At 41.2% G+C, this 25069-nt stretch overlaps 1 protein-coding gene across 10 annotated transcripts in view; it reads left to right on the forward strand.

Moving 5' to 3' along the window:
• LOC132104528 (receptor-type tyrosine-protein phosphatase U-like) overlaps nt 1-25069 on the forward strand; it is a 281009-nt gene that overhangs the window by 209301 nt on the left and 46639 nt on the right. For 6 of the 10 annotated variants that reach the window (XM_059510079.1, XM_059510070.1, XM_059510071.1 and 3 more), the window contains exons 14-17: nt 1995-2133; nt 4828-4857; nt 5288-5448; nt 15915-16102. In XM_059510079.1, the coding sequence (XP_059366062.1) occupies nt 1995-2133; nt 4828-4857; nt 5288-5448; nt 15915-16102 (518 nt within the window). The remainder of the gene's footprint in view (nt 1-1994; nt 2134-4827; nt 4858-5287; nt 5449-15914; nt 16103-25069) is intronic. The other 4 variants (XM_059510078.1, XM_059510073.1, XM_059510076.1 and 1 more) reach the window with 1 other exon arrangement.

Here is a 25069-nt window from a genome sequence, read left to right on the forward strand (position 1 = left end):
TGTCGAAAAATAATATTTTAATTAAATTTGGGCGGGTGGCGGGCGGTTGAATCAATCAAATTAAAAATATATGTATACATTGTTAAATATTGTTATCTGACTATACCTACATCCAAAAAAATCTAGCACACTTTGAAAGTGTCAAATTTTCATCAGACAGTAATATGGCTAGTCGAGTCCATGCAGATTGACTGCTTGTTATTATCAGAGATGGCAACGCCGGCAAAGGAGGTACGTGACAAACTCAAAAAAGGAGAATTAAAAACAAAGGAAATAGAAGGTCAGAAAAAGTCTATTGGGGCATAGACTTGTCATACAGGCAATTTAGCCTGGTCAGACTTTATGTTCGTTCAAAGAGGGATGGCATATTTATTTTTCTAATTTAATTTTGTGGGGGTGACTGAACCTATAGCCACTATATGCCGTTTTTTTTTTTTTTTTTTCAACTGTTTGCCAAAACATGCGACTATAGCCTATGCCTACATTAAGATATTTATTTTAATCATTTTTTACTGCCTGTTGTTTCTTTTGGCATATAAAATAGGCAATAAATAAAAAATAGTCGATTAATTAGATGTGCAAGGCAAGCAGGTACGTTTTTAAGGTTGTTATGGACAACTACAAATGTGAACATTATTAGCCTATAATGTAAATGACTTTTCTTAGAGCTTTCTATCTATTTGCTAAAAAATAAAGTGAAATAGGCATTTAGTAGGCTATAGCAGCATGTTGAAATGATGTGCCAAAATGCGTTTTCTTTTAGGCTACTATGAAAATATTGTACAGTACAGTGCGTTTAATTTAGGCTATTTATTTATTTTTGTCCCTGTGCGCCGATTGGAGACGGAATTCACTGATGACATTCTGAGAGCTTTCTAGTCTCGCGGCTGACATCAGCAGCACCTTGCATCGCCCAATCAGCGGATGGCGGGCGGGTGCGGTTTGGAAAATTGGTCAAAAACGTTGGTGCGGATGGATGGCGGACGGATGATGAGTTTTTTGATGCGGTTACGGATGAAATAATAGCCCATCCGCGCATCTCTAGTGTCCTTCACAAAGACAAATGTACCTGATTCCTGCCTTGCTGAAGCACCCCTAGATCATCACCGATCCTCAACCAAATTTTACAGTGGGTGGCTTGAAGGCCTCTCCAGGTCTCCGTCTAAACATTATATGTTAAGGTTTTGGGCAAAGCTGAAAACTAAACTCATCAGAGAAGATGACCTTACTCCAGTCCTCTACGGTCCAATCCTTATGCTCTTTTACAAACCTCAGCCTGGCTCGTCTTTGCTTTTGAGTGTTTTTTTTTTATTAGCTTTGCCCCCAGGAACATCTTTTTTGAACTGTCCTCGCCGAGCACTTCACCCCAGCTGCCGTTTGCCATTCTTTCTGTAGGTCACTTGTCATTCTACAGTTGTTAAGTGACATTCGAATGAGTTGGCTGAGTTGTTTTCACTCTCTGCTGCTCTGTAGCTTTGTTGTCTCCTGTGCCTGCTGCTTGACCTTGTTCTTATGAACCGCTGTCTTTGAAATTTTAATGGTGGAAAGCAACATGACGCTCACAGTATGCCTCTGCCAATTCCAGTTTCTTTTGAGGTAGTTCTAGCGCTGTTTTTGCTGGTCCTATTGCAAGAGAATAGTGATGAGCACAGTAGTTGTTTTTATACATTTCCCCGTTAAATAAGATTTGGTTGAGGTGATCACCTGATCAGTACTTCATTAAACAGAAAGAGGAGGAATGGCTGCCATACATGAAGAGATGCTGATACAAAACATAATTACTAGAAGAAAAAAAAAAAAAACAAGAAAAAAAAACTTTTTGTGATTATGCCAGCATAATATTAAATAGATTTAGTTTTGATATTTCACACCGCCCTAATTAGCATCATTATGCTGAAATAATATTTGAGTAGATTATTTTTTCTCTTCTATGAAGCCATTTGTCTTTCTCTCATTATCATTCATTCATTTGCTGTTTGACTTTCCACTCTCAGAGGCCTGTAAGGACCATAAGCGAGCTCTGGAGGTATCCCAGCATGCCGAGGACATGGGGCTGATCCTGGGGGCCTGTGCCGGGGGGCTGATTGTTCTCATCCTTCTGCTGGGAGCCATCGTGGTTATTGTCAAGAAAGGGTGAGCATGTGTGCGCTCAGATCCAATTAAAATCAAATCCAATTCTAGATGTTCTTCACAGCATCACATCAGACCAGCAGCAGCAGTACCATCCAGACACAGTAATGAACAAGCACACAAGATGCTTTAACACATCCTCAAAGGTTTAACTGATTAAATTAGAGCTGGCTCCCAACTCACAGCTGAGATATTGCTCAGACATGACAAATGCTATGGCTTTAGGAACAGCAAGGACAGGTACAGTAAATACCTCAGAATTGCATTATTCACTATTATTTTGTGGCTCTCTGGAATACTCCATCGTGATTGGTCAATCTGCAGCTGTGTAATAAACACTATAATGTACAGTCAGCCTGCCATTACTGCAAAATAAAGGCCTTCGGTTTCACAAGAATAACCTCGACACTGTGCTGGGGTTTATTTTGCTGTAATGACTGGCTGAATGCGTGGAAATGTGATTTTCCTGGGCTGTAATTTAATGACTCATGTTATATGTGAAATACAGCTACTGGTTGGTTTACTCTCTGAGAGAAGATAATAAGTATTTTCTTGAATACAGGCATGGCTGGACTTTCCATTGGACTTAACTGGGCTGCAGCCCATGGACCCTGCCTTTGCCCATTTACGTTTCTTTGATTTGTACAGTTTTGCCAGTCAGAAATTATTAGCCGCATTTCTACTGCCAGCCGGGGCTAACAGCTTCCAACTATGACTTATCGAGGCCAATATCAAACAGCATTAACTGGTAATTATGATTAATTCACATAGAAGAAGGACACACGTTTTGATTGCTAAAGTGCCGATTAATCTGTCATCACATGGCTACTTTAAACAGCTCTAGCCTTTAGCCCCTGAAGAGCACACATTTAGGAAGATAATGATACATTATCATATGTTCACGCCTCATTTCTTTACAAAGGATGATTCTATATTATAATACATAATGTTCCACTAAGTTATTCGATCTGAAGAGTTCTGAGTGCTCTCTCCCGCCTTACTAGCTGGGTTTCCATCACCCAGCTTTTTTATGTGCATTTTGAAGTATCGCATCAGAATCGAGTGATGGAAATGCTGAATTTAGAATGAAAATGCCTTAATTTGCAAAAAAATAAAAAATAATTAAAAAAATAATGTACGTTCGGTTGAGGTGGTTTTGACTTGTGTGAAAAAGGGTAAATGAGAATAATTGGAGATGGAAATGTATTTTGCAAGTAAATTTCTCCAAGCGCTTCAAAGTATTGTGACTTTGCGCTATGGAAGGCTAAATCCTGACTAACCAGTAGGCCGATCTTGTTCCACAGCATCTGAAATGTTGTTATATGATCATACGGAAATGCCTGAGCAAAGTCTGTCTTCAAAGTATTTCTGTATAATCGTCTCCCAGAACTGTTAAACGACTGCGTTCCCGAACATCAGCATCCACCTCCGAAAGCAATAACCACATTCATTGTGTTTCATCTGCTCATTCTGATGTGCAAGGAATACATTATATAGGAAAATTATTATATTCAGTAGCTTCTCCTTCCTATCTTAGTGATGTATAGTGCCAGTTTATCAGGAAGTGTTGATTTCCAATTTTGCGCATAAGTAAAATTTTCAACTTTGGATGGAAACCCGGCTACTGACATCACACATAGCTATTGTAAAAAAAACAAAAAAACAAAGCCATTTAATGAGTTTCTGTTTTGATAACGTATGCCTATTATATAGGAGTTAGCCTATCGCAGAAACAAGAGTCCTATTTTTCCAAATATCTGCACGATCGCAAATGTACAATAAACAACAATTTACTGATTAACTTTCAGTCACAAAATTAAATTTCGCTCCATCAAAAAGAAAGCAGAACAAACAGCAGAACCACTGCATCTCAGAGCAACACAGTGTTTGGTTCCACAGTGTTACACGGAGCAGTAAATGATTCAATCAGGCTATAAGTACAGTCATCTGTGAAGTTAAACGAATTAGCATTTTAAACAAATCTGTTAATATAAGTATTTAACATTCACATTAAAACAGTCTCTTGCTGCTACCTACTGGCATTGTAGTTTCATATTTTTAAAAAGTCGCTTATTTATTTTTGCAATCATTTCATATTTCTACATTAAAATGTTATATTTAAATGAAAAAAAAAAAACTAACAAACCTACAAAAAAAAAAAAAAAAAACTCGTTTTGATTGTGACTTGTGGGCAGTGTTTTGAGCATCACTACACTAGTGTTACTATTGTGTCTTTAGGACATTGTAATGTATGGAAACAAAACTAAGTTCTAAGGGAGCCAACACAATTACTTCATACCTTTAACTAATATGAAACTCAGAAATAGTAAACAAATGTTAATTCAGATTCATATAAACCTACTACATTATATTACAAGCAAATGATTTAAGAGAGAGTTGTAGTAAAGGCAAGTAGTGAGACCAGCCAGGAACCAATTCATACGTGTCATAAACTGGCATGCAGCTAAGGACAGATGTTTATCTCGGCATACAGTACGAGTAATTAACATGGTAACTTGCCTGATAACTTGTAGATTAAACACTAAAACTAAAAGGTCTTTGGATCTATTCCCAGATATGCATGCATGAAATTCTTGAATTCAGTGTAAGCAGCTTTGAATAAAAGTATTTGCCAAATATAAATGTAATGAAGTCTGCCTAACCTACATGTTTTCTGTCTCTCATCATGCTCTTCAGAAGAAACATCTATTCATATCCTTACTACCCGTAAGTAATTTAATCATGGTTCCATTATTTGTTTTTCCCATCGACCTCTGTTGTTTAGTGTTGATTTGTTGGATATTAGCCAATTAGGATCTAATGTATAAAATGATACAATTATATTTTACCTTCCTCTCAATTGCGTTCTTAATTTCTCTGTTACTTTCCTGTCTGTATATCCAATGTTTTTTATAGGGTTGTTATGGTAATACATGTGGCTTGAGGAGGTGTGTTATTGATTTTTTACATTGGAGGAGTGACCATTATCACATCTAGAAATCAAGATGATCATGAATTTTGACCAGTTAGCAACCACCCTAACAAAAGCATGGTAACATGCTATGATCACCATATAGAACCTCTTCTCTTATTAACCCTCTTCACCCGTTGCTATGTATTATCTCTTTCTTCATTTGTTCTCTTTCATACTCTGCAGCAGGAAGAAGGTGAACATTAATAAAGCGGTGATGACGTATCATCAGGAGAAGACACATAAGCTTGGGTCATTGGACTGCAGTACAACAGAGCACAGTACACTGCAACAGGACGATCGCACGGCGCACTCCTTCATGGACTCACATAACTGCACTGCTAAAAGTGAGTACACAGACACACACAGCAGAAAGAGTTGCTCCTCACACAGACAAACTTCTTACAAAGGGTAGGTGGAAATTACCAAAATATTCACAAAATGAGTATATAATACTTGGTTAAGGTAAACTGTTGTTCTGAATGAATGAATGAATGAATTAATGAATGAATTAATGAATTATAAATTTTAATCACGTGTTAAGCCCTGTGTTTGATAAAACAAATAATTCCGTATTTTACAATTGCAAGAGATCAACAAGATCCACACAAATATCAGACCTTCTATTACCCAGACCAGTAATGGATCCTCCAAGTCCAGATCCTAAAATTATAATGTTTCCTGTAAGCTGGTTGTGCAGCATTCTGTCAAAGTTCCTCTGAAATCCTCCACCTGACTAGATCTTCTATGGGATTTATCTATGTCTATTTCTACTACATAAATGATATTATTGTTAATAAAGCAGTGCCATTAAGAGCATCTGGTTGACACTTCAACCTAGTAGGTGATGGTATTGCACCTTAATGCCACCCATACCATAAAACAAAACAAAAAAAAAATAAGATGATGATTATGTGTCTGTGTACTACTGTTGAAAAGTTGATGAAAGACCAAAAGCCGGTGGCCATAATAGAACAGCGAACGCTGGGACATATGTTTATTAAATGATCTATATTTGTGCCACATTTCCTGCAGCCAACAGGTGGCGCTATGATTATAACTGATATTGGCATGTACATGTCTTCAGGCTAGGACTCTTGCCAAACATGCAAATTTTCGGGCAGATCAGACTTTGCATGTTTTAGTTAGTTTAAAAGAAGTAATTACCTGTTGCCAGCAGGTGGCGCTAAGACTATAAATAAATATTGGCCTAAAGATGTGTTCAGGCCATGACCCATATCAAACACATGAACTTTGGTCAGACCGGATATTGCATTTTTAAGTTAGTTTAAAACAAATAATTTCCTGTCACCAGCAGGTGGCGGTATGATTATAACTGAAATATTGGCCTTAAGATCTGTTGAGACCAGGAATCTTATCAAACATGTGAAGTTTAGGGCAGATCAGACATTTCATGTTTAAGTTAGTTTAAAATAAGACGTTTCCTGTTGCCAGCAGGTGGCCCTATAATTATAATTGAATATTGGCCTTTAGTTGTGTTCAGGTCAGAACTCGTATAAAACGTGTGAAGTTTGACGCAGATTGGTCATTGTAAATATGAGCTACAACAACTTCCTGTGTCATAGTATTAATAGCATCCTTTAGCACATAGTAAGTGTTGCTACCATGTTTGAGAATATTCTTAGCATGATTAGCACACTATGGCATATTTGCATAAAAGTGTAAAACATATCACTTAATGTCCCAGTAGGTGGCGCTATAACTATAACCAAATATTATCATGTAGATATCCTCAGGCCAGGACTCTAATCGAACTTGTGAAGTTTGAGGCAGATTGGACATTGTATGCACAAGTTACAGTATTCAATTCAAGTTTACTTGTATAGCGCTTTTTACAATACAAATTGTTACAAAGCAACTTTACAGAAAATTATGTTTCTACAATATTTAGTAATAGCTTGTAAGTGGTGACTGTCAGTTTGTGCACGTATGACAGGATTTGTAGAAAATTTTATACAAGTCGTAGTCAGCCAGATGATGAACATTATTAATATTATTAATAATTAATAATTATTATATGATGCAGTCACACTTGTAGCAATATTTGTTAGTTCTGTTGTTGATTCAAGGTTAGCCTCATCTGGCGTCCTCTGAGGGTCAGCATCATCTCTTCTCAGGTGTTCTGGATCCAGACTGGAGCTTGTGCAAAACATAGAAACAAATAGAGACATCATTAGCATAGCTGTTGTTCCAACAAAGTAAAATTAATTTGTTTAACCCAAGGTAAAGAATAAGAATGCACATTTGATCAGATGCAACTATACTCACAATTTAAGATACATTATTCAAATGCTTGGCAAAAGAGATGCGTTTTTAATCTAGATTTAAACAGAGAGAGTGTGTCTGAACCCCGAACATTATTAGGAAGGCTATTCCAGAGTTTCGGAGCCAAATGTGCAAAAGCTCTACCTCCTTTAGTGGACTTTGCTATCCTAGGAACTACCAAAAGTCCAGCGTTATGTGACCTTAGGGAGCGTGATGGATTGTAAAGTGGTAGAAGGCTAGTTAGGTACGCAGGAGCTAAACCATTTAGGGCCTTATAGGTAAGTAGTGATCATTTGTAACTGATACGGAACTGAATAGGTAGCCAGTGCAGAGACTGTAAAATTGGGGTAAAATAATCATATTTTCTTGACCTGGTAAGGACTCTAGCCGCTGCATTTTGGACTACCTGTAGCTTGTTTATTGAAGAAGAAGGACAACCACCTAGAAGTTCATTACAATAGTCCAGTCTAGAGGTCATGAATGCATGAACTAGCTTTTCTGCATCAGAAACAGAAAAACATGTTTCGTAGCTTGGCAATGTTTCTAAGATGGAAGAATGCAGTTTTTGTAACATGGGAAATATGATTTTCCAAAGACAAGTTGCTGTCTAATATAACACCCAGATTTTTGACTGTAGAAGAAGTAACAGTACATCCGTCTAGTTGCAGATTGTAATCTACAAGATTCTGTGTAGTGTTTTTTGGTCCAATAATTAATATCTCTGTCTTATCCGAATTTAATTGGAGAAAATTATTGGTCATCCAATCTTTTACATTTTTAACACACTCTGTTAGCTTAGATAATTTAGAGGTTTCATCTGGTCTCGTTGGGATATATAGCTGAGTATCATCAGCATAACAGTGGAAGCTAATTCTGTATTTTCTAATAATATTACCAAGGGGCAACATGTATATTGAAAATAGAAGGGGACCTAGGACGGATCCTTGTGGCACTCCATATTTTACTGATGATAAATGAGATGACTCCCCATTTAAGTAAACAAAATGTTAGCGATCGGACAGGTAGGATCTAAACCATCTTAGAGCCTGCCCTTGAATACCTGTATAGTTTTGTAATTGATCTATTAGTATGTCATGATCTATGGTGTCGAACGCAGCACTAAGATCAAGTAAAACTAGAAATGAGATGCAGCCTTGATCTGACGCAAGAAGCAGGTCATATGTAATTTTAACAAGTGCAGTTTCTGTGCTATGGTGGGGCCTGAAACCTGACTGAAATTTTTCATACAGATCATTTTTGTGCAGACACAACTTTCTCTAAAATTTTAGACATAAATGGAAGATTTGAAATAGGCCTATAATTTGCCAGTTCACTAGGATCTAGTTTTGGTTTCTTAATATGAGGCTTAATAACCGCAAGCTTGAATGGTTTTGGGACGTGACCTAAAGATAACGACGAGTTAATAATATTGAGAAACGGTGCTTCTAATAAACATGTTGTTGGTTTAGATACAGTGATAAGTTTATTTAGCTCTTCCTGTCCTATATTTGTAAAGCACTGCAGTTTATCTTTGGGTTGCGATGGATGAAACTGAAGTATTAGACGCTGTAGAATCTACATTCGCTATTGTATTTCTAATGTTATATTTTATCAGTGAAGAAATTCATAAAGTCATTACTATTTAACATTGGTGGAATATTTGAATCAGGTGGCGTCTGGTAATTTGTTAATTTAGCCACTGTGCTAAATAAAAACCTTGGATTGTTTTGGTTATTTTCTATGAGTTTTTGGATATGCTCTGCCCTAGCAGTTTTTAGAGCCTGTCCATAGCTGGACATACTGTATTTCCATGCAATTCTAAAAACTTCCAAGTTAGTTTTTCTCCATTTGCGTTCAAGACTACGAGTTACTTTCTTGAGAGAGTGAGTATTACTGTTATACCATGGCACAGTACGTTTTTCTCTAACCTTTTTCAATTTGATGGGGGCAACAGCTTCTAATGTATTAGAGAAAATAGTGCCCATGTTGCCAGTCATTTCGTCTAATTCATGTGTATTTTTGGGTACAAATAGCAGTTGGGATAGATCAGGCAGGTTATTTGCGAATCTGTCTTTGGTGACTGGAACAATAGTTCTGCCCAGATGGTAACGCTGAGACATATAGTTAATATCAGTGATATGCAGCATGCACGATACAAGGAAATGGTCTGTAATATCATCACATTGAGGTACGATATCTATAGCAGTAAGATCGATTCCATGCGATATAATTAAATCTAGTGTATGATTCAAATGATTAGCGGTCCTGGTGACATTTTGTTTGACTCCAAAAGAGTTTATTAGGTCAGTAAACGCAAGTCCTAATGCATCATTTGTATTATCCACGTGAATATTAAAATCTCCCATGATTAGCGCCTTATCAACTGTAACCAGAAGGTCTGAGAGGAAATCTGCAAATATTCAAATACACAGTAGCCAGAGCAAGAGATACATTAGATTTCTTTTGCATGTTTGACAGTGTAACATTAAGCAGAAGTATTTCGAATGAGTTAAACCTGTATCCCGTTTTCTGGGTAACATTGAGAATATCACTATATATTGTTGCAACACCTCGGCCACGACCAGTCTGACGTGGCTCATGCTTATAACAGTAGTTTGGTGGAGTAGACTCATTTAGACCAATATAATCATTTGGTTTTAGCTAGGTTTCAGTCAAGCAGAGTACATCAAAACTATTATCTGTGATCATTTAATTTACAATAACTGCTTTGGGTGTGAGTGATCTAATATTTATAAGCCCAAACTTTAAAGATTGTTTTTGTTCATTTACATGTTTCTGGTTTAATCACGATAAGATTTTTTCTAGATCCTACATTAAATTTATATTTTGACCTCACTATTCGGGGAACAGACACAGTCTTAATAGACTGTACAGCGCAAGTACTTTTATCATTTAAGCGGGTGGATCAATAGTCATCATAATAGTTATTTGAAAATTGTCTTACTAGTCACATGTAGCGAAGTGTCCTGGAGATGTTGTCAGAGAGCAGCCCCACTCCGCTTCTGCTGGGGTGCAAGCCATCAGCACGAAACAGCCTAGGACGCTCCCAGAAAAGATTCCAGTTATTAACAAATAGCAGTTTCTGTTCTTTACACCATGACAACAACCATTCATTTAAAGCAAAAAGTCTACTAAACCTTTCGTGTCCTCGTCGATATGTGGGCAGTGGTCCTTGACACGATGATCATCGCCGTGGGCGTTGTGCTGCGAACCGTCTCGATCAGGCTGCTGAAGTCCCTCTTCAGCGTCTCCATCTGCCGCAGCATGGTGTCGTTAACCCCGGCGTGAAGCACGACTGCTCTGGGGCTCTCGTCGGCCTTCAGGATCGCGGGTATCTGCGCAGAAACATCGAGAACACGAGCACCAGGGAAACAATCAGTGTGCACATTACCTTCGGCTAACGTAGCACGGACGTGTCGGACGATGGAGTCTCCGATGATCACAGCGTTGCGTCCTGTCTCGTGGAGGGGAGCGAAGCGGTTCCGTGTGGAGATCTCAAAGACCGGAGAGGGAGAAGTCGTCGCACGGGGCCTGGCTCGCGTCCTCCGCTGTGGATGATGCACCCAGGGTCCGTGGTGTCCCAGCGCTGGAGTGAAGGACATCTGGGAAGATCGCGTCCTGGGTGCACCGGGCCTGTGCAGAGAAACACACGGAGTAGACATGGTGGGACTGTTAACAGCACGCTGTATACTTACCCTGGACTTGTGAGCGTCAGCCCGGGATGATTCCAGCATGGCTCTCCGCTCTCTCAGCTGGGCCTGCCTCACCTCCAGGTCGTGAATCTGCTTCCCAAGGGCCTCGAGCTCATCCTCCATTAAAGCAAGTAACAGTGAGTACAGCAGTGGTAATGTGTGTGAATAGAGTATTAGCAATTTAAGCGCAGTTAGCAGCAACCACGCCGCTGATGCTAATGGGCTATAAGCTAATAGCAGACCCAGGAACTCAAAATAAAACTAGTGATAACGAGGCGCTCTGATTGTTTTTGTTGTAGAATACAATAGAGGATATATTCACACGTTATATAAACGGAAACGATGGTGTATAAAATTGATTTTTAAGATAAAAATAGTTGATAAAAGAATATAGTGACGGAGCTCAAACGCAGTACGGGCGCCAACAACAAAGCATTGTAGTAATGTTCTTCTTCGCTGCATTAATAGCATGTTTTAACACTTAGCTAAGTGTTGCTAGCATGTTTTAGCATGCTTGTAGAATGTTGCCAGCCTATTTAACACTTGTTTATGCATTTTATTATGTTGCTAGGAGTCCATAACAGTGTTAAACATGACACTCCCTGTTGCCAGCAGGTGGCGCTATGACTATAACCGAATATGGGCATATTGATTTGTCCAGGACAGGACTCTTGTCAAACGTGTGAAGTTTGGGGCAGATTGTAAATCCTGTCCTGACCAGCTGGCCCCCATCTTCACACAGATCTTCAACAGATCGCTGGAGTTGTGCGACATCCACTCATGCTTCAAACACTCCAACATAATCCCCATCCCAAAGAAATCCAAATTGCAGAACTAAATGACTACAGGCCTGTGGCTCTAACATCTATGGTCGTTAAGTCATTTGAAAAACTGGTGTTGGCCCACCTGAAGTACATTACTGGACCCTTACTGGACCCCCTACAGTTTCGCCTACAGAGCAAACGGATCTGTGGACGATGCAGTCAAAATGGGACTGCATTATGTTCTGCAACATCTAGACAGACCAAGGACTTATGTGAGGATCCTTTTTGTGGACTTCAGTTTAGCTTTTAACATCATTCCAAACCTCCTTATGCCCAAACTATCTCAGCACTCCATGCCCACCTCCATCTGTCAGTGGATCACCAGTTTCTTGACAAACAGGCAGCAGCTAGTGAGGCCGGGAATATTTTCATCCAGCACCTGTATAATCAGCACTGGAGCTCCTCAGGGTTGTGTTCTCTCCCAACTACTCTTCTATCTCTAGATTATTCTCTCTAACGACTGCATATATAAAGATGAACAATGTTAGGTAGGTTATTCCACAGTTTGGGAGTTAAGTAGGAAAATGATCTTCCGCCCACCGTTGATTTGATATTCGAGGAATTATCAAATTGAGACAAACTGCAACAAGAGTTTTGAGAATGCATTGGACGTGGAGGACTATAGTGCAATAAGAGCTCGTTCAAATATTGAGGTGCTAAACCATTCAGGGCTTTATAAGTAATAAGCAAGTTTTCAAAATACATATACGATGTGTGATAGGGAGCCAGTGCAGTGTTGACAGAACAGAGCTAATATGCTTATACATCCTGGTTGTAGTAAGAAATCTAGCTGGTGCATTTTGGACTATGTGGAGTTTTTTATTAAACGTGCCGAGCAACCACCCAATAAAGCATTACAATAATCTAACCTTGAGGTCATGAACGCATGAATTAACGTTTCTGCATTTGAGAGCATAGGTTGTAATTTAGATATATTTTTGAGATGGAAAAATGCAGTTTTACAAATGCTAACTTTCCTTTGAAAATTTAATGTGGCTTTTAAAGGAAAGATTGCTATCAAATCCTCAGGTCCTCCCTCTGCTCTCCGAGTCTTGAGTCAGTTTCCTTATCGTCTCCTGGAACAGATGAGTGTTATTGAGTGCCAGTAAAATGAGAGCGCTGGCTCTTTGCCTGTCTCCAGATATCTCTGCTTATGCCATGTACTTGCCTATTCTATTCTATTCTATTCTATTTTGTTTTATTCTATTATATTATATTCTATTATTTTTATTTTTCAATTATGTAATTTTGCTGTCACCCCAAATTTTGCTGTCAAACACAATTATTTTAAAAACAAGATGTAATAATGCATACAGATGGCTTCAGCAAAAGCAAAACCATTGCTTAACAACCTCAGAGCTCACAGTAGATTTGTCTTTAATGGTTTATGAATTATCGTGGAGACTCAGTTCCATATGGAAATGGACTACCCAACTGAATCAGACTGCAGTTCGTCGTCATAACCGATTCGAGTGGGTCCTGGGCTAGTGTGGTTACACTTGGTCTACGGCTGTGAGGCTGGTTGGATGTATGGCCAAATTCTCTGAAACGCCTTTGGAGACAGCTTATGGTAGAAAAATTAACATTCAATTCACGGGCAACAGCTCTGGTGTACATTCCTGTAGTCAGCATGCCAATTGCATGCTCCCTCATAACTTGCGACATCTTTGGCATTGTGGTGTATGAAAAAAAACATTTTAGAGTGGTCTTTTATTGTGGCCAACCTAAAGCACATCTTTACAATAATTATGCTGTCTAATCAGCATCTTGATATGCCACACCTGTGAGGTGGATGGGTTATCTCCACAAAGGAGAAGTGCTCACTACCACAGAGTCAGACAGATTTGTGAACAATATTTGAGAGAAATAGGCCTTTTGTGTACATAGAAAAAGTCTTAGATCTTTGAGTTCAGCTCATCGATAACAGGAAGGTGATTAGCACATCCTCAAGTAATGCAGAGGTCAGACAGATTTGGCCGCAATATCAAAAATATACTATGTCTATTTTTGAAGCAATTGATAGCAAAATTTTTAAGAAATAGTGCAGCACCTAAAATCGTCAACCTGCTATCTTGACACACTTCCCACATCTTTTTTCAAAAGTGTGCTTAACTGTTTAGATGCAGATCTCTTAGAAGTGGTGAATGTCTCACTTCTTTCGTTCTCATTTCCAAACTCCGTAAAAACTGCAGTTGTTTAGCCCCTCCTGAAAAAGAGCAATCTTGATAACACAATTTTGAGCAATTATATACCAATATCTAATCTTCCTTTTATAGGCAAAATTATATAGAACCAGAAAATCTGAGCAGATCACACCAGTCCTCTGGTCCTAACACTGGCTTCCAGTTACATTTAGGATTGATTTTAAAGTACTTTTATTCGTTTATAAATCAACAAATGACCCACTCAAATCAGTTAGAAATACTAAGGGTTCACACAAAACAAGGGGAGTCCTCCTTTAGTTACTATGCTGCCTGCAGTTGGAATCAGCTTCCAGAAGAGATCAGATGTGCTAAAACATTAGCCACTTTTAAATCTAGACTCAAAACTCATCTGTTTAGCTGTGCATTTATTGAATGAGCACCGTGCAATGTCCGAACTGATTGCACTGTATTTTGCATATTCAGTGTATGTACTTTCATTTTCTATTTTTAACTGTTTTAAATTCATTTTAAATAAGTCAATTATTTAAAAAAATAGCTTGTTTTATTTTTGTGATTATTTTTCTTCATGATTATTATAATTTATTTTATGTAAAGCACTTTGAATTACCATTGTGTATGAAATGCTATATAAATAAACTTGCCTTGCCTTCATGAAATATGGGGGCAAAAACAAATGTGTTGCATTTATAATTTTGTTCAGTGTAATTAAGTAACTTTTATTTTGTCTTAATATATATATATATATATATATATATATATATATATATATATATATATATATATATATATATATATATATATATATATATATATATTCAAGGAGTCATTTTTTCTCATACTTTCTGCACATTCATCACTATTAGCAATTACCCACTCTCAGCAATTAAAAGCTTGTCCTGTACCACACTCTGTTGGGTTAGGTCCCATGGGATTGCAGACCTCTATTCAAACTTTTTGGAAACTCTTTGACTGATTAGTTCAAAAGTGATTAATTTGGAAATCATGCATTGCGTGTTATAGTCCTAATGAAAATAAATTTCTGAAGATGGTTACACTTTATTACAATAGTCCATTGTAGGCATTCTACTAATTCTGCGTAACTTTGTAAACACATGTCAACTAACTCTCATTAATTTGCAACTACGTGTACTAAGTCTTTTATTAGAATATTAGTAGATTGTCAGGTTATGGTTAGGGTTAGTAGAACAGGTTGACATGTACTTGCAAAGTTATTTATACACTCTCAGAAGTAAAAGGTACAAAAGCTGTCACTGGGAAATCTGTTATTGCAAATCCAGTTGCAAAGGTACTTATAGTTGGCAGACTGTGTAAAGTAGACTATCAAATAAAGTGTTACCCAGTAATATTATGAGGTAAAAATGATTATCCGATTGGTATACGGTTATCTCCATAAACTGACAAGGATTTATCAGTAATATTTTACTGGGACACAGTAATATTTCTCCGTAGCTCATGCCCCAGTTAAAGAATCTGGCAACGCCACTACATGGAAGACAGATGGTTAATAAAAAATAAATCTATGCAGGCCATCTTTATCAAGCTGGACCAGAATATCTTGTCTGCTTCTTACAACACCTTTCTAACATCTGTACCCCTGCAGTTTTACTTCAATTCACACTCGCACAACCACGGCAATTCACAGTATCAGGAAGACAAACTCCCTCGGCCGTTACGATTCACACCTTCAGTGAAGCGACTCCCGCTGCAATTTACACATTACCTTTGAGCGCGCTGTAGCTTCTTCCCTTTGCACCAGGGTCAGCTTGTGTTTATCTTTCTCTCTCTTCTTCCTCTCGCTCCTCAGATGAGCAGCGCAGCATGGTGAACGAGTCCAGTAGCCTGCTGGGTGGTTCTCCCAGAAGACACTGCAGGAGGAAAAGCTCTCCGTACCATACAGGGCAGCTCCACCCGGCCGTGAGAGTGGCAGACCTGCTCCAACACATCAACCAGATGAAGACAGGAGAGGGCTATGGCTTCAAGCAGGAGTATGAGGTGAGAGCCTGCTGAGTTTACAGGGGGTTTGATAATCAATTTTACAAGTATATGCCTGCTCGGTTAGATTTAAAAAACAGTGGCATGGCATAATGTGAAACTGAAGGAGAATGAGTTTCTGGAACTTGATGCAAAAGTGTTATTTGCAAAAAGCACAACTTTATTAGTTCTTAAGAACCTACATTGGCTCCCGATGATATTTAGACATTTTTATGACCTTAAATTACACATAAAATGAATGGAGGAAAAAAATCCAGTCAAGTGTCCAAACTAACTGTCTAAAAATGTAATTCATTTCATTTAGACCGTACTGTTTGAGTATTGTTTGAAATCTAAAAAAACACTTGGGAAAGGGCTCTTGTGCAGTTTTCCCTTATTATTTTATGTGAGGTTTTATTATTATTATTATTATTATTATTATTTTATTATTTATTTATTTTTGTAATTTGACCACTGTTTATTATTCACATGCATGAAACATTCGAATATTCATGTTTGATGTCTGTAAGATTTCTTCCTTTCTTTCTTTATTTTACTTTTATTGCATTCAATTATGCATTAAATTTATCAAAAGTAACATTAAAACATTTATAATGTTATAAAATATTCATATATAAAATAAATGCTACAGCAAATCCTGAAAAAGTGATGATTTTTACACCAGAATATTAAACCGCAAAAACTGTTTTCAACATGAATAACAATCAGAATTTTTTAAAGCAGCATATTAGCATATTAAAATGATTTTTGAAGACTGAATACTAGATTAATGATGCAGAAAATACAGCTTTCATCACAGCAATATTGTATATTTCAAAATATATTCAGTCTGACTATATATATATGTGTGTGTGTGTGTGTGTGTGTGTGTTTGTTCCAGAATGTGAATCAATATATCTGAGTGCTGCCAAACCTTCTTCTATGAAAGTTAATATCAGCCCTTCACAAAAGACATTTCTCATTCAAAATATTCCACTTGTGTATTAATAATACCTCCAGTTCTTCTTTGCACTCGCCACGATTTCTCAGTAGAATACAGATATTATTTCGGAGTCATTAATCTGAGCCCACGGGGCACATGAATCCCTCCTCTAGAATCCATGCTTCAGACCTTTCCTCTTCAATCTGACACTGGAAAGGACTGTGACTGTGAAACTCTAGGACCTCAATAGCCCATCACCTGTAAGACACAGCGACTGGTTGACACAAGTATCTTTTCAGCATTCTTGTTTGGATTTGTGTTATTTTATTGTTTACAGCCACAAGAATCCAGAACTTTGTTATTGTGAGTTCAGGATTGATTTTTTTATATGTAGACAATTTTCTAATATATGTAATTCCAGAGTGTGTGTACCAGCAGTTCCTTGCAAAAAATTAAGTGTACTTAAGCGTAAAGTAAAGGGGGGCTTGAGGGGGTTGGAACAGATAAGGCTCCTGCGGGAGCAGACACTGCTGTGGCAGTGGGGAAATACAGATAGAGGCTCCTGAGGGAGCATACACTGCTGCAGCAGTGGGGAAATACAGATAGAGGCTCCTGCGGGAGCAGACACTGCTGTGGCAGTGGGGAAATACAGATAGAGGCTCCTGAGGGAGCATACACTGCTGCAGCAGTGGGGAAATACAGATAGAGGCTCCTGAGGGAGCATACACTGCTGCAGCAGTGGGGAAATACAGATAGAGGCTCCTGAGGGAGCATACACTGCTGCAGCAGTGGGGAAATACAGATAGAGGCTCCTGCGGGAGCAGACACTGCTGTGGCAGTGGGGAAATACAGATAGAGGCTCCTGAGGGAGCAGACACTGCTGCAGCAGTGGGGAAATACAGATAGAGGCTCCTGCGGGAGCATACACTGCTGTGGCAGTGGGGAAATACAGATAGAGGCTCCTGAGGGAGCATACACTGCTGCAGCAGTGGGGAAATACAGATAGAGGCTCCTGCGGGAGCAGACACTGCTGTGGCAGTGGGGAAATACAGATAGAGGCTCCTGCGGGAGCAGACACTGCTGCAGCAGTGGGGAAATACAGATAGAGGCTCCTGCGGGAGCAGACACTGCTGTGGCAGTGGGGAAATACAGATAGAGGCTCCTGAGAGAGCATACACTGCTGCAGCAGTGGGGAAATACAGATAGAGGCTCCTGAGGGAGCATACACTGCTGCAGCAGTGGGGAAATACAGATAAGGCTCCTGCGGGAGCAGACACTGCTGCAGCAGTGGGGAAATACAGATAGAGGCTCCTGCGGGAGCAGACACTGCTGCAGCAGTGGGGAAATACAGATAAGGCTCCTGCGGGAGCAGACACTGCTGTGGCAGTGGGGAAATACAGATAAGGCTCCTGCGGGAGCAGACACTGCTGTGGCAGTGGGGAAATACAGATAGAGGCTCCTGCGGGAGCAGACACTGCTGTGGCAGTGGGGAAATACAGATAAGGCTCCTGCGGGAGCAGACACTGCTGTGGCAGTGGGGAAATACAGATAAGGCTCCTGCGGGAGCAGACACTGCTGCAGCAGTGGGGAAATACAGATAGAGGCTCCTGCGGGAGCAGACACTGCTGTGGCAGTGGGGAAATACAGATAGAGGCTCCTGCGGAAGTGGACACTGCTGCGGCAGTAGAGAAATACAGAACAGGCTCATGCAGGAGAGGACACTGCTGCGGCAGTGGAGTAATACAGATAGAGGCTCCTGTGGCAGCAGGCACTGCTGAGGCAGTGGGGAGATATGAAAGAGCTCCTGTAGGAGCGGGAACTGCAGCGGCAGTGGGGAAATACAGAAAAGGCTCCCGTGGGAGCGGGCACAGCAGTGTGGAAACTAGATAAGGCTCCTGCTGGGACCGGGATGCTGCTGGGATGGCTGGAGTGGGGATGGGCCGTTATTGATGGATTAGGGGATGTTAAAGCGGGTTAGCTATGGTGGGGGTCAAGAGTTCGAGTGAACAGGGTTGGACTGGCATTAAAAGGGTTGGCTGATGAGGGTTCGGTGAGCTTCTTTGATATGGAATCGGTTTGACTGCACGTTGATCTTGAATGCCTTTGCCTTCTGACAAAATCTGTCACCTGATGTTGCTGGCTACAAGGGGTGGTTCCAAGGCAAAGGGTTCAGAGGGATGGGTAGGTGTGTGGTGGAAGATAAAGAGAAGGAAGGGCGAGCATGCGAGTATGAGGAAAGAAAGCTGCCTGAACTGTTTGCGGAGGCATGCTCACACTTAGGACGGCTCCAGGAGTAGAAGAAAGAGGGGGAAGAGAGGAGGAATGGCGGGCACCGGGGCATGTGCCATAAGCGGAGGCATGCGCATGCTTGGGACTGCTCAGGGAGTGAACACTGAAGAAAAAAAAAAGGGGGTGGGGAATGGCGGGTGTCGGGGCCTGTGCCATAAGCGGAGGCAAGCTCATGCTTGGAACGGCTCTAGGAGCGGGTGCGAAAAAAAAAAAAGGTAAGAAGTAGCAGGAGGAAAGTTAGAGATGTGAGGGCCTGTGTTGCGAGCGGAAGCAGATTCGCACTTGCTTCAAGTGGCAGCCTCATGCTACTGTTTGCTACTGGAGTTAGAAGCCACTGAAAGGAAATAAGGGGGTTAGAAGTAAGAGGATGGATATACGGAAATGTGTGGACCTGTGTTGCAAGTAGAAGCAGCTTCATGCTTGCTTCAGCTGCTTTAGCTGTAGGCCACAGGAAAGTGGAAGGGCTAGTGACATTTAACAGCAGAAGCTAAAAATGCCTGGGTAGCCTACAGTGTTGCCGACTTAGCAGTTTGTTGCTACATTTTGCAATTCCTCAAGCCTTGTCCACATGAATACATTTCCATTTAAAATGCATCTTTTGCTTTCGTTTCGTTTTGGCGTTTTGGCCCTCCAGCCTTTTTAGTAAAAAAAAAAAAATGAAATTTACTGACTAAGAACTACGTATCATTAATCACAGTTTACTTTTGCAGTTTATGATGAATGATTCGTACCAACATGGATCTTCGGAGAGTTCACACAAACCGTGACCTATACGGCCTTCATAGGACACCTGAGTATGGAAAATCCATCAGCCTCAAAATGATGTTTCAAATCAGAACGATCTTGCTCAGGATTTATTTATTTATTATAGTTTCTGGATAACTTTGGAGATCAAAGAGTCGCTATCTGAAAGAGAAATGTATTGAGGTGGAGACAGAAGTATTGATTATGTGATTTGGATGAGGAAGAAAGAATGGAAGTCTTTGTTGAGAATGCCACGCTATGTAGCAGCTTCAGTGACAAGAGGACTTATGGATAGAGGGAGAGAGAGAGAGAGAGAGAGAGAGGAGAGAGAGAGAGAGGGAGAAAGAGAGAGAGAGAGATGGTAATTGAAAGGGAGGTTGAACTACAGAAATCAGAAAAATACAAAAACTACGTCCTAACCACACAAAGTATCCAGCATTAAGTGTTTTTTTTTTTTTTTCTGTCCACACTGAAAGCAAATGCAGAGTGAAGTGACAATCACAGCCAATCAGAACTCATTTAATATCCCGTTCAGCTGTGGCCTGAATGCTGCCCTTACAGACGGTGCAGAAGGGGGCATCATATCATTTTTCAAATGGGACACTCTACGGTGTTCCACCCTGCTTCACAGACACTACTTACTTATAATGCATTACCTCCAACACTGCTCTATACCACATGCATTTTCAAAGTGTTTGTCAGTATATTCTAAAGATTAAAAAAAAAATACATTTGATATATTATTATTATTTAATTAGTACAATATATGTATTTTTTACTATAAAGATAAGTTGAATCTGTAAAAAAAAACTCATTCAAGCCTCCATCTTGGATTCATTTTGGTTTTAGAACAAAATAAAACTCTCACACACTCCTGAAAAAAAAAAAAAGCGCTCTGTGACCAACAGGAAATTAACATCAGCATCCTGATAAAGCTTCTGCTCTGTTAACTGTGTCTGACTTGATAAAATGTAAGAGTGAAGGGGACTTAATGGATGAGTGGGAAAACGTTACTTGCACATATTTTGGGGGGTCTTTTTTAAATTACAGCCATTTAGATGTAATTGCCAGGTGCTACGCTTCACCTGCTTTTTTGGGGGAATGTGTGCTAAACAGCTGTCACACATTAACTTGAAAACTACATGGCATTAGAAAGCACTTAGACAGCTGGAGTACACAGGCAGTGCTCAATGCTCAACACATACATGCACACAGATGCCACTTAAAACTATCAGCTTCATGCTTTTCTTGCTTTTGACAGAGTAATTACAACACTTTTATTACATTATTAAAAAAAATGTGTTATTATCACATTCAAAATAAATAAATAAGCAGTAACTGTTTTTGTTTAGGTGACAGATGCACAGCACACAATGTAATTTCACAATGTATGCCGTTAAATGTGTGCTGCACAAATCACATCAAAACCCCAAATGATGACGAAAAAGCATGGTAGGCATTCATTATTAATGCATTGCACACTGATAGCTTCAATTAAAAGTTACTTTCAAAATGCCATACATTATATTTTACTAGTTACTGTCTTTTGAAAGTAATTAGTTACCTTACAATATTATTGTCTCTGAAATGTAATGAGTTACAGTACTTTTGAGTTCATTTTGAGTTACTTTCACCAAAATATCCACAGACATATATGACTAGGCATTCTAAAGTGCTGAAATATAGTTTATTGCTGCTCATTAGCCTATACATTTAGTTGACACAGGGTGATGTGGTAGGTCTACTATATAGTATACAATTGTAAAATCATATTTAGATGCCAGTATGTAAGCCTTAATGTTATATTGTAGTTTTTTAGGTTGCTGTTTGTAATAACACTACATATAGCATAGCCTTATCTAAAATGTATATTAGTGGTTTAAACTTTTTTTAAGCGTGTGCTCTTTTTTTTCTAAAGTGTCATGACCCATGTACCATGTAAATGCAATCAAGTCGAGCGAATCTTAAGAATACACACATACATAAACATCTGGTTAGTTAAATAACAGTGAGTATTGTTGGGGGGATGGGGGTTAATAAGGAGTAAGGAGCACAAACCGCATCATTCAGAAATAATACTGGTAAATAATGCAGAATGTTATAATGAACAAACAGTAAACACAATAATGTCTTGGTTATGTATGTAACCCTCGTTCCCTGAAGGAGGGAACGGAGACGTTACGAATGGGATCTCGCCCGAGAGCCCAATCACCTTCGAGTGGTACAAAATGAGCCAATGGTACACAAAGTACCTTGGTCTGCAGGATTTGCATCGCGAGCTCCGCCCCGCAGAGCGGATATATAAAGAGCAACGCGAGCAACTCGCATTAAAGTCTTTGCTGAGGAGCCGAGCCAGTGACCCGGCCGTTCAGCGGAACAGCGATGTGGCAAGGGGACGTAACGTCTCCGTTCCCTCCTTCAGGGAACGAGGGTTACATACATAACCAAGATGTTCCCTTTCAGTCGGTCACATTCGACGTTACGAATGGGGTCCCTTACAAAATGCCACATGGCTGTCTTCCAGCGACCCATGTGAGTGATAGCACCCTGTCGTGAGGACAGCACGAGTGAGGACCTATAGCTTACACCGAATACACTGGGTAGCATATTCCAGCTGGACATATGCTAGCAGGCTGCCTGCCCGTGGGAGGACTTACAGAAGGCAGGTATCTACCAAAGTGGTGATACATAAGAACTCTGAGGTACCCAGCCCGCAGGGTGGACGTTTCAACGACAGAGCTGGCAAGGGGCTTGCCAAGGGAAAGACACATGCTGCGGAGAGACTTACTGTGGACATACACACGTGGGATTACCCAGAAAAGGGGAATCACACCACATGGAGGCACCTAGTCCCACACAGGGCTGACCAAAGGGGAATGTACACAAGTGTTGGACATTAACAGTGCTGGAGGAACCCAGGTTCTGACTGAGGAACTCACCTGAGGGGAATAGCGCATGCATCCAGTCCGCGGAGTGGAATGGCGCAGCAAGCGGATTGACACCGAGCAGGTCCTTACTGGCCCGAAGGGGTGAGTACCCAGCAGGACACGGACTCTACACTGAGATTATAAAATCTCGCAAATGTGTTAGGTGTCGCCCAGCCCGCAGCTCTACAGATGTCTGTTAGCGAGGCGCCATGCGCCAGCGCCCAGGAGGTAGCTACACTCCTAGTTGAGTGAGCTCTCACCCCTAGGGGGCATGGCAGGTCTTGAGCCTGATAAGCCAGGACAATAGCATCCACTATCCAGTGGGATAACCTCTGCTTGGAGACAGCCTTTCCCTTCTGCTGGCCTCCGTAACAGACAGAGAGCTGGTCTGAGGTCCTAAGGCATTGAGTTCTGTCCACGTAGGTGCGGAGCGCACGTACTGGACAGAGCAGTGCCAGGGCTGGGTCTGCCTCCTCCAGGGGCAGCTCTTGCAAGTTCACCACCTGATCCCTAAAAGGAGTGGTGGGAACTTTGGGCACGTACCCAGGCCGGGGTCTCAAGATAACATAAAAGTTAGCCGGCCCGAATTCCAGGCACGCTTCGTCAACTGAAAATGCCTGCAGGTCCCCGACCCTCTTCACCGAAGCCAAAGCCGTCAGGAGTGCAGTTTTCAAAGATAAAAACTTTAGCTCAACTGAGAGCAAGGGTTCGAAGGGAGCCCTCTGCAGTGCCGATAGAACCACTGCAAGGTCCCAAGAGGGGACTTGCTGAAGGCGAGCCGGATTGAGCCTCCTTGCTCCTCTCAGGAACCTGATGATCAGATCGTGCCTCCCCAGAGACTTACCTTCAACAGGGTCATGGTGAGCCGAAATGGCGGCCACATAGACCTTCAGGGTGGAAGGAGATAGCCTTCGTTCCAACCCCTCCTGAAGAAAGGAAAGCACTGACCCAATCGGACATTTCCAGGGGTCCTCACGCCGTGAAGAACACGAAGTGACGAAGAGGTTCCACTTCAAAGCATAGGCGTTTCTGGTGGACATGGCTCTAGCTGAAGTGATGGTAGCTGACACCTGTGGTGGCAAGGTACCTAAACCTTCCGTGACCTGTCCAGGACCCACACATGTAGGTTCCACAGATCGGGACGTGGGTGCCAGAGGGTGCCCCGTCTCTTAGAAAGAAGGTCGTTCCTCAGAGGAATTGGCCAGGGAGGGGCTGTCGCAAGGGGTACAAGTTCGGGGAACCAGTTCCGGCCGGGCCAAAAAGGCGCAACCATGAGGACCTGCTCCTCGTCATCCCTGATCTTGCACAACATCTGTGCAAGAAGGCTCACTGGTGGAAACGCATACTTGCGCAGGCCCAGCGGCCAGCTGTGTGCCAGGACGGCCGTGCAGAGAGTGCCCTCGGTCAGGGAGAAAAACAACTGGCAGTGGGAATTTTCTGGAAAGGCAAACAGGTCTACCTGAGCGTCTCCGAATTGTTCCCAAATCAGCTGAACCGACTGGGGGTGAAGTCTCCATTCCCCGGGGCGAGACTGCTGCCGTGAGAGCTCGTCGGCTGCGCAGGCCCAGCGGCCAGCTGTGTGCCAGGACGGCCGTGCAGAGAGTGCCCTCGGTCAGGGAGAAAAACAACTGGCAGTGGGAATTTTCTGGAAAGGCAAACAGGTCTACCTGAGCGTCTCCGAATTGTTCCCAAATCAGCTGAACCGACTGGGGGTGAAGTCTCCATTCCCCGGGGCGAGACTGCTGCCGTGAGAGCTCGTCGGCTGCACGATTGAGCCTGCCCGGAATGTGAATGGCACGAAGCGACCTCAGATGCTTGTGACTCCAAAAGAGGATATGGCGAGCGAATTGCGACATGCGGCGGGAGCGTAGACCACCCTGACGGTTGATGTACACTACGGTCACAGTGTTGACCAGAACGTGCTTGTCCTTCAGCAGGGCCCTGAAGCGGTGCGGAGCAAGCCGTACTGCTAGCAACTAGAGGCAATTGACATGCCACGGAAGTCAGGGTCCTGTCCAGGAGCCCGACACAGCATGCCCGTTGCACATGGCACCCCAGCCCGTTTCAGAGGCATCTGTTGACACA

The sequence above is a fragment of the Carassius carassius genome, chromosome 25 (genome assembly GCF_963082965.1).
Source record: "Carassius carassius chromosome 25, fCarCar2.1, whole genome shotgun sequence".
NCBI lineage: Eukaryota > Metazoa > Chordata > Actinopteri > Cypriniformes > Cyprinidae > Carassius > Carassius carassius.